The sequence below is a fragment of the Lingula anatina genome, chromosome 9, assembly GCF_051362555.1.
Source record: "Lingula anatina isolate TDL-2025a chromosome 9, LinAna3.0, whole genome shotgun sequence".
NCBI lineage: Eukaryota > Metazoa > Brachiopoda > Lingulata > Lingulida > Lingulidae > Lingula > Lingula anatina.
In genome coordinates, this window is record NC_141775.1 from 1,931,541 (window position 1) to 1,941,323 (window position 9,783).

The 9,783-nt window shown below is 35.5% G+C and overlaps 2 protein-coding genes across 4 annotated transcripts; one reads left to right on the top strand and one right to left on the bottom strand.

Annotated features, from left to right (window-relative positions):
• The first annotated feature begins 778 nt into the window (after positions 1–778).
• On the top strand, positions 779–4,989 carry LOC106177929 (uncharacterized). 2 transcript variants are annotated; one of them, XM_013560871.2, is made up of 7 exons: positions 779–969; positions 1,418–1,481; positions 1,831–1,954; positions 2,266–2,394; positions 2,913–3,101; positions 3,509–3,688; positions 4,043–4,989. In XM_013560871.2, the coding sequence occupies exons 1-7, from the start codon at positions 909–911 to the stop codon at positions 4,121–4,123; spliced, it is 828 nt and encodes a 275-aa protein (XP_013416325.2). In that variant the 5' UTR covers positions 779–908; the 3' UTR covers positions 4,124–4,989. The 2 variants fall into 2 exon arrangements, with proteins under 2 accessions (XP_013416325.2, XP_013416326.2); XM_013560872.2 differs by having other exon boundaries at positions 2,916–3,101.
• A 242-nt stretch (positions 4,990–5,231) lies between these two features.
• On the bottom strand, positions 5,232–8,327 carry LOC106175442 (uncharacterized). Of its 2 annotated transcripts, none has more exons than XM_013557447.2 (6): positions 8,171–8,327; positions 7,814–7,931; positions 7,240–7,382; positions 6,810–6,940; positions 6,410–6,476; positions 5,232–6,006 (listed from the first exon to the last, which is right to left on the bottom strand). In XM_013557447.2, exons 2-6 carry the CDS (start codon positions 7,885–7,887, stop codon positions 5,876–5,878), a joined length of 546 nt encoding a protein of 181 aa, XP_013412901.1. In that variant the 5' UTR covers positions 7,888–7,931; positions 8,171–8,327; the 3' UTR covers positions 5,232–5,875. The 2 variants fall into 2 exon arrangements, with proteins under 2 accessions (XP_013412901.1, XP_013412902.1); XM_013557448.2 differs by having other exon boundaries at positions 8,186–8,276.
• Between the last annotated feature and the right edge of the window lie 1,456 nt (positions 8,328–9,783).

Below are 9,783 nucleotides of genomic sequence, written 5' to 3' on the forward strand. Positions count from 1 at the left end.
TTTTTTTCCTTGCTTAAACATATTAAACCAATTATCAATTGCTTTATAAAAACATACATTAGTTTTTTAGGCTGATTGTTGATGGAAATTTGAGTTTTAAAAGATTTCAATGACACCTTTTTCTTTCTATTTTATTCTTTTTTCTTACTTGAATTCTTTTTTGTATGTCTATTTAGGTCGACCATAAGAGCTTTCATGTGAGATATTCAACCACGATTTTTTTTATGCAAGTCAGCCCGTTTTCTTTCTTTTTTTTCCTTTCATTTTTTTAAATGTAGCTAAACTGCTAATTCCGTCCGGTTTTCATGTGTGAAAAACACTGAGAATTTGGCCTAATATATATTAGGCCTATATTAGGCCTAAAACATAAATAAAAACCCAAGCATAGCCTAGTTCTGAGTTGCATTCATTGTTTATTCTTTAAGCGTTGTAAATTGGTCAGCGAAGAGGTGAAGTAGCTATAGAGCTTTTATTCAACCCGTTTTTTTTTTTTAGTTTAGATTATGCTACCCTTCCCCTTCCCCTTCCTTGTACGAGGTATTAAGATTACGCACAGAAGCTAAACATATGTAAGTTTGTCCTTAAAAAACTTCATTTGTGCTTTAAATACTATATCTTACCGTTTTGATTTGAAAAAAAATTACACCCGATCTACTTTCGACTTTTTTTCCATGTCCGTTTTCAGGCACAGAGTTCGTTTCGTTTTACCGACTTCCGATTCCTTATTCGGCACGCCTCCACTATTGACCAATCAGAATGGAGCATGTGCAACTTTGTCCAATCAGCGCGCAGAGATCGGGCGTTCAGCAGCATGCGGCAGCCATCTTCACAGAGAAGAGAACAAAGAGAAAGAGCTGCAGAGTCCAGTGTCGTGGACAACTTTTAACATCAGTTTTACCATCAGGGCCATGTCTGAGGCCGAAGAAACACCACAAGAGAAGCCCGCTGCGACCGAGAAAAGGGTCATCGGTATGAAATTTGTTGATTTCTCATAGTTTTTGAGATTTTACCGGTTTAAAGGGATGCACGTGTATGGTGACCTGACCGGGCGAAACGGTACAAATACTGAAGCAGTGAAAAAGCTTATCCGATCTGCATTGAGTAATAAATATCGTTGCAAAATTACCCAAAAAAATTTATTCATCATAAATATTTGAAAATGCATTTAATGAATTTACAACGCTTTGCTTGCCGGTGCACAGTTATTGGTTACTATTATTGTATCACTATCAGTAAATGACCTGACCTAGATTATTTTATTAGTTTCATTTTTTTTTTATTTTAGAAAAATAAAATGCAACTTAGACACGGTTAAATTAACTTACAAAATACTGTTTGTTTGGTAAAGGATAAATTTATTTAAAGTTAATTAAGATTTAATCAGGTATTGATATTTAGTGAATATATTTTTTTTCAGCAACTAAGGTCGCTGGCACTGTGAAATGGTTCAATGTAAAGAGCGGGTATGGCTTCATTAATAGGTAAGATAATTTTGTAAACAAAGGAGAACAAGAGGCTGATTACTCTTAAATATAATATGTCATAAATTTTTTTAAGGAAAAAATCTTCCTTTCAGGGCTTCTTACTACATTTGTTCTTTTTTCTTTCTTTCTCTTTTCATTTCTCCCGTATAAGAAGCTAAGGTGATCTGGTGTAAACTTAAATGGAAAATGGCTAAAAATGGTTCAGTCCATTACAAATGCTTTTTTGTAAGTATTCAGAACAAAGTTCTTGCTGGTGGAACAGATTGGAAAAAAGTTTTAAAAATCTGTGCGAGTATCTGTTGTTTGTACAAACTAAAAGAAAATATATACAATTTTTTTTTTTCAGAGATGACACCAAAGAAGACGTGTTTGTCCACCAAACTGCCGTCATCAAGAATAATCCAAAGAAATACCTTCGCAGCCTGGGGGATGGTGAGAAAGTGGAGTTTGACGTGGTAGAAGGAGAGAAAGTAGGTGGTTTTGTACCCAGATACCTTTTTGTAAAGTTCAATGTCTTAATGTTATCTATATGAGTGGGTTTTGTGAATGTTTGTCTTTAATGCCTGGAACCCTTTTCTTGTCTGATAGATAAGGCTGAAGTCCACTTTGTCTCAACTTATAACAGGCACAAAATGATATTGTGGTTACCTATTAATATTATCTTATAAAACTGATGCCCATATGGCAGTGTGTGTGTTTGTGTGTGTGTGTGTAAATATAAGAATGAGAAAGTAGTTCATTGAGGCTGTTTATGCACGTCAGATTTCTACCTTTGCTGTAGGGCAATGAGGCTGCCCAAGTCACTGGACCGGAGGGAGCAGCTGTGCAGGGTAGCAAGTATGCTGCTGACCGCCGTCGGTACAGGGGATACTATAGAGGTCGAGGAGGACGCGGGCGTAGGCGCATGCAGGTCAGTTACTGCAATTTTTTTTTTTAAGTTTTGTGAAACTTTCTAATAAAATTGGCCAACATGTGCTTTGTAAAGTAGATGCTTTAAGATTTAACAAGAGAGAAGAGGGATTTATTTATGTAACTTCTTTATATAGATATGGTAGTCCACTAAAAATGATAATTCAAGAAGTCTTGTGTGCAGGGACAATTTCAAACTGGAAATCAAGGTGTGAATTTCACACATCCTAGCTACCCAATGAGAGTGCCTTGGTCAGCTCATTTGGCAACTGTCAGACATATTCCAATTTTGTGCATAAGTTTCAGATTGCCTCTCTCTGCCTGTCTTGGCTTGTGTCAAAATCTTTGTGGTACTTTCTGTAAGAACATTTTTAAATCGTGTTGGAAACGAAATGGTTTTAATCAGTTTTGTCTCCCAGTTCAGACCAAATGGCTGTCTGGTGGGTGTAGATGAGTATTGTTGATGTCACAGTGCTATCAGTGAAGCATGTGTTAGTGTTATTGCTGGTTTACTCCTAGGAGGAAGGAGAAGAAGGTGAAGAAGGCCAGGGAGAGGAAGGAGAGGGGGAAGAGCATCGCCCGCCCAGGCGCCGTCCCTTCCATCGCCGTGGACGCGGCAGAGGACGTGGTCGTGGCTACGGTTACCGTGGAGGACGCAGAGGACCACCTAAGGGTGAGGGAGAAGAAGGACAGGAGCATGAAGATGATGTAAGTGAACTCTTTTTGTTTTGTTCTGCTCTGTTGGTGGATCAGCTTTCTACAAGTTGCATCATGCAGTTTTTCTTTCTTTCTCAGTGTTGTTACCAGGAAAGAGTGAACAGTTCAGTAGTAATGAGATAAGTCTAGCAGATTCATTCAGATATTGTGGTGGTGTCATTCCTTTTTGACCCCCTTGCAGACGTTTGTGCTTGCATTTTTAGGGTCTCGTATAAAAGGTCCACACTATGCCTCTTTACCAAGAAACCAATGCCCACCACAAACTCTGGATAGTGTTGTTTTTCTATCACTCCTGAATGAATGAATGTAATTGATGTTAATGGAAAACACTAGTTTATGAAAACTTATTTTGCATTTGATGAGTGGGAAGTGCATGCTTATATTTACTGTTTCCCCAGGGCCATGTTGAAGGAGAAGAGGGTGAAGAGGGGCAACAACCAAGGCGTAGATACTATCGCCGCTACTATGGAGACCGAGGCTACTATAGGGGGCGAGGTCGTGGGAGAGGACGGGGACGTGGAAGAGGACGTGGCCGTGGTGGACAGAACCAGGGTGACCGAGATCAGGGTGATGATCAGGTAAATTTATTTTTTAGAAATTAAGTCTTTTGGTTGAAGCAGGTGATTTCTAAGATAAATGAATACCTTATTCTTTGGTGTCTTTACAAGTTTGTTCATGTATTTTTTTCTTCTAGCTGAGGAAAATGAAAAAAAAATTGTTTTGTCAAATTGATAACTGTAGAATCCCACTGAAATATACTAACGTCTTCTAACCATGCAACTTAACATATAAAGTTAAATAAGAATTGGCAGTTGGTTTTATCCCAACAATTAGACTTCAAATACATATTTTACTTTGTAGTAATGCTTCTTTACCACATTTATTTATTCCAAATATTTTGTTGTTCTCACCCAACCTGCACTGTGTTACAGGGTGGCCATGCCGAGAATGGGGATGGAGGACAGGAGATCCTCAAGGAACCATCTCACCAGGATGGGGAGACCACTGTGTAGACAGTCCTCACCAGGCAGAGCCACCCCTCAAAGCAGCAATAAAAGATGGCATTGAACAGAGCTGCTGTAGTGGAAACATCGTAGTAGACTTGCTTGAATTGAAATACCTTCAAATTGACAGGTTGTTTATGAGGTACATCAGTTTTTGGCCTTTTGAATTCTGTTAAGGATTTTTTTTCCTTATTTGGGGGGAATAAGAATTTTATTCCCATTATATTTGAAGGCTGGAACTGGAAAAAATGTTGCCTCATAGAAAAGCTGACAATTTTTGTTACAATTGCAACCGTATGAAGAATTGAATAGTTATTCTAGCCCTAAATTTCAAGAAACATTTGGAGGGCCTTTTTCATCAGAAATTTGAATTTATTGACAATTATTACAAGGAAACGCCTTAACAACATGTGACAACCGCAAGCGTTTGGAGCCCTAACATCATTTGGCAAAATTACGCCATGCATGAGACCAAGATATTTGCATGTAAAAAAAGTTGAATTTAACATCAATTGGTCTTTACTTTTGTTTTTATATTTTTTGATATGTTCGTTAAAAAGATTCTGTTTAGAATCTGTATTCAAAGTATTACTTTTAAAAAAAATGAAAAACTGTTTACAATATAGAAAACCTCTGTTGTAAGCATTGTTGGTATGGTGTCACCTTGAATGACAATGCTTTAAATCTTTGTCAGCAGTCCAACCTTTATTTGTAGAAAATCTTTTATTTGCATATTATTATCAATGATTTTTTTCTTACCGAAAAAGGATGGATGGAAGACGAAAATGTAATATGCTTGAAAAGTTAGTTTGTGTAAAGATTTATGATGGCAACATCTGGCTATGAAAATGTGAGCAATAAACTATTGCACACCACTTTCATGTCAATTTTGTTTTTTCTACCCCCTCTCCCACTTTTCTGTCTTCCGTTATTTATATATTTGAAGCGAGCTTGGATAACTGTAACACATAGAAACCACTAGTCATTTCTTATACAACTAAAGCAAAGTTAATCCCTCATTCAGCCAAATGACTTGTAGAATGATTGTAGCTTCACAATTTGAAGCTTGAGGACTTTGTTTCAAGAATTAAGTTTTATTTAAAGTACATACAAAATATTATCAGTTGATCCTTACCAGCAGGACCTCAATGATTCATTTACTTGACATATATTTCCAGGAAATAATTAATCATACCTAAACTGATGTAAACAATCTAATCCTGCAAAATCTGCATTAACTAGACAGCAAGAAATCCACATTTAGATAAAATTAATTTTAAAAAAAATCTAAATAGATGCGAGCACAATAAAGATAATTCAGTTACTACATTATTTTTTGCTGTACTACCTACAAATAATATTTAACACAGGAACAGACTTGAACTGTCAAAGATAAGATTCAAATAAGAACAGAGATAAAATTTACAAAAACTTCCTTGTAAAAATATATAAATATGCCTTCTTGTAGTAATGAATGTTATCTCACTAAAAGGGATCAAAGGTTTGCGCGTCATTGACTGATCTTTACTTGTCAGGCTTCATAACAGCAGCTGAACATTTTGCCTTCCACTAGTTTGTCTTAAGCTAAAAATCAAATACTAGTAGCTACTATTTCTCGGTTGTGTAACTGACAAATATTTTGATATTTAAACTTGACTACTGGTACGTGCATCTCGAATTTATCATGGTCCACAGCATGACCAAAATTTTGCTCTTAAATACACAATGATCCACTTTTTGTCTTGAGTTTGTTTAGCTGTGTTAGATGTGCCACAGACACTGACAACAATTGACTGGTTCATAACACAATCCTGTGCGGTTCTGCACATCAAGAACAGACTTCTTCCATCGCCAGTTAATCAGCCAGAATGGGACCATGACGGCAAAGAATGCTGCAAGACCAAATTTATTCATTCATCTCTTATTTTATTTCATTTTTTATCTTCTTTTCTTGCATAAAATACAAAAAAATTAGTTTTTGATTTGAAACTGTAAACAAAGGTCTTGAATAGGGGGCCGTAGCAATAGTCCGAAGGTTCATTGGTCCGAATGTTCACTATAGAACCTTCGGACCAATGAACCCTTGATTAAAAAAACGATGAAAAAGTTACCACCATTTTTCGGACCAATGAACCCTTGATTAAAAAAACGATGAAAAAGTTACCACCATTTTTCGGACCAATGAACCTTCGGACTATCGAGACGCCCCCCTTGAATAGACACATTTAAGGCACAGTTGCTGAGATGAAGGAAAAATAATTTACCGACTTGTGGTTTACGTTTTACAAGACTTACCTATAGCACACATTGAAGCAATAGCCATGGCTAAAGAGAAATAATACAGCTCCTCTGTGGTCTGACTCTGGAAAAACAAAATAACTACGGTCCAATGGCAATGTAGTTTACAAAAGATCTGCATTTAGATCTTATATAAAAGTCACTGTATCTATAAGACACGCAATACTATTGGTGACAGGTGTTTTGGTGTGGGTCAGATCGACAGAAGGGGGATAATTTACCAGTATTGTCTGCTAGAGTATGAGGCAAGTGAAGGAGAGGAGAAATAAGGTGAAAAACTAAAATGATTTTCTTTTTATGTCAACTATATTTTTAAGACTGTTAACACAATAGTATGTGGAGTGCTAGAGTTCACTTATGTAGACAAACATGGAAATGTTTTTTTTTCCCTACTTACGCAATCTCCTGCTAGGGATGTTAGTATCGTAGATATGCACCCAAAAACAAATGTGACGATACCAAAGACGTGGAAGGCAAGTTTTACTTCCCTAGGTACGGGCTCCATAATAGTAAAGATAAATGTGAAACCTGGAAGAAAAATGAGAAAATACTTTTCTTGAATCTGTAAATAGATATGCTCAAGAAAAATTAATTAAGATCAACATTTAAAATTCGTAATCTTCTAATTGGTTTCAATTTAATCTCATCTAGGCTTAATCATAGTAGCACTGAAGCCTTTAGAAAAGAGATTGCTCTGTGGATTAATTTAATTGTGTAAAAACTGCTCTTGATGTAAGTAGACTGTCCCCTGGGGTGGACAATGAGGGGGTGGAGAATATCATAATTTTCATATAAAAACAACGGTTTCAGTTTTAAATATCTGGTACCTATCATCATAAGTGTAAAAACAATGGTGGCTATCAAGAATTCCAGCAAGTTTTGACCACAATAACGGCCACTGTGGTCTCTGGTCATCACAAAGAACTGCGGAAACAACACCCCAGCACTGAAGATCAGAATGATGATACGTCTGAAAGAGAATTTTAAAAATAAATAAATAAATAAATAAAAGACAATTAAATCTACAAAATAAATATTGCTTTTGAGTTCTATTATACATGGATGGATACCATAAGTTATTATTATTGTCTTTTTAAATTACTAAGAAATGTCTTAAATAGTGTCTCTATGCGTGTTTTATTTATGAAAGCATTTGTGGTAACTTTTTGCTTCTACCTAGCTTAATGCCATTATGAGAGATAGTTTCCACTAGAACCTGAAAATCAGATGCTGCATGGTATGTACATGTGCTACTGCTGGAACATGCATTGCAATGCACAGAAAAGGGAAATGATGTCAAATCAATCATTTGAATTTGCCGTAAATGAATTTTCAGTTCAAATTCATCACAAATTACTTCCCTATTCTGTGGTCTCAGACATGGTCAAGTGGTTCACTCACATTTTAGCTCGGTTGTTCTGAGGGAACCACCGCGTAAGGTGGTACATGCTGTGAGCCCAGAAATACGTCCACATCGTGATTTTTTTCAACGCTTCTTCAAAATAAAAATCGCTTAACGCTGAAATAAGAACACAAAGTTATCTGTATGAAACTGAATGAATGATAAATTATTAAACTTGCAAGAAACCATAAACCAAACTGTTTTGGCAAAACACTAAAAAAAATCTGATACTGCCCGTTTCAAAGAGAGATGAACATTTTTTCTCCATGTAACACAATGGCTTCTTTAGAATCTCCACATTAGTTTAAATTAAACAATGGGAACATACCAATTAAACCAGAACTATTTCAATTTACCTTAATTTTGTTTACCTTGGTCACATCATGGCGGTGACATTTCTACTCAAGTATAGATGTCAGCAGCTTCAATTTGTGTGACCAAGATAAACCCAACTCCAAGTGAAATGAAACTTTTTCTTTGAAAAATAGTGTTAGAGAATAATCCATCTATACAAAAGAAACAAAGAAGCATATATTAAGCTGGCTTTACTATTTAAAAAATGTAAGGATGTTTCATCTTTTTTCATGCCCTATTTTCAACTTCAAGGTGCTCTCCTTGGGATTTTCCCCACCAACACAAATTTTAAGACTGTCTCTCCAGGTGTAGAATCAAGGAATTATATCATAGCCCAACATCTATATATGGTTTGTAACCAGGTGCAATCCTTTTTTTTAAATCTTTTATATAGTTTCATTATATACAGAAGAGCACATGAAAAAAAAAATGAAATAAAACTGCCCACTTTCTCCACACATTTGAAAATATAGAATTTAGAACTTTTGAAATATAATTGAAACAAAACACCTTAGATTTGTAACCAGGCGCAATTTATTTTATCTTTCATATACATTGTATACAGAAGAGCACATGAAAAAAAAAAAAAAAAAAAAAAAAAAAAACTTCTAAAACTGCCTCCTTTCTCTGAACTCTACTCAAATCATTCTGCACAATAAATAGGCAAACAATCTGTCCCAAGCACTACTTTTCTCCCTATGCTTTACATATAAATGCTAAATGCTGTTAAACGATTGTAAAAGCAGATTACGGGAACTCATCTTAACCTATAAATCCTTGTACAATTTCCCCCAGAGGTCTGCGTGCTTGCCATGTAAATCAGTACTTATGCATTTAGTCTGGGCTCTCAGCAAAGTAATTTGTATGCCTATTTTATTGTGCAGTCTGATTATAAACTCACACCTGCACTTAACTAATTATTATAATTTTGGCCACCTCTTTAACAAAGGAAAAAAAAGACCCTCTGTCCACTTAAAACCAATACACTGTTAAACAGGCAGGGGCAAATATCATACCGCCTATGAAGTAAATACAATGATAGTCATCTTACTTACTATACACTATTATAAACACAAAATACACTTGCAAAATCCCTTACAGATAAGTTATACATATTTATATTTCATTATTTTCTCCAACAATTCTACACAGCTTAGGTTCTGTTTGAATGAACAGATTGAAATCCATCAGCAATACTAACATCTATGTATGATACGTGCAATATCTATGTTTACTAAGTTATGAATTTGTGTCTGTGCATAAATTGTACAAGGAACAATCTGGACGGAATCAAAATCATAAGTCCTGTATAAGTGAGACACTTAGCCTCGGACACACTGTGTACATTCGTGTAGTTTTAAAATTCTTGACCACTGGTCACCTTGTAAGCCTCTAAAAACAGACTGTCAGTAAAATTTCAGTTATATAATAATAATAATATAATAATAATAATAATAATAATAAAGATAGAATGTGCTACCATTTACAAAATCTAACATCTAACCATCATAACCAATTATCCAATTATTCTGAGATCATGACCAATTGACTGATCACCACAGAGGGATGCAGTCATCAGGGGCGGATCCAGAGATATTTCCTGACAGTCTTCCAA

Bases quoted from the DNA above. Each gene is read 5' to 3' on its own strand.
- LOC106177929 (XM_013560871.2), top strand. From the start codon at position 909: ATGTCTGAGGCCGAAGAAACACCACAAGAGAAGCCCGCTGCGACCGAG. The intron at 1,482-1,830 runs GTAAGATAATTT...TTTTTTTTTCAG, and splicing joins GGGTATGGCTTCATTAATAG to AGATGACACCAAAGAAGACG. The intron at 2,395-2,912 runs GTCAGTTACTGC...GTTTACTCCTAG, and splicing joins GCGGGCGTAGGCGCATGCAG to GAGGAAGGAGAAGAAGGTGA.
- LOC106175442 (XM_013557447.2), bottom strand. From the start codon at position 7,887: ATGTGGACGTATTTCTGGGCTCACAGCATGTACCACCTTACGCGGTGG. The intron at 6,941-7,239 runs GTACCAGATATT...TTTTTCTTCCAG, and splicing joins TTTTACACTTATGATGATAG to GTTTCACATTTATCTTTACT. The intron at 6,477-6,809 runs GTAAGTAGGGAA...TTGTTTTTCCAG, and splicing joins CATCCCTAGCAGGAGATTGC to AGTCAGACCACAGAGGAGCT.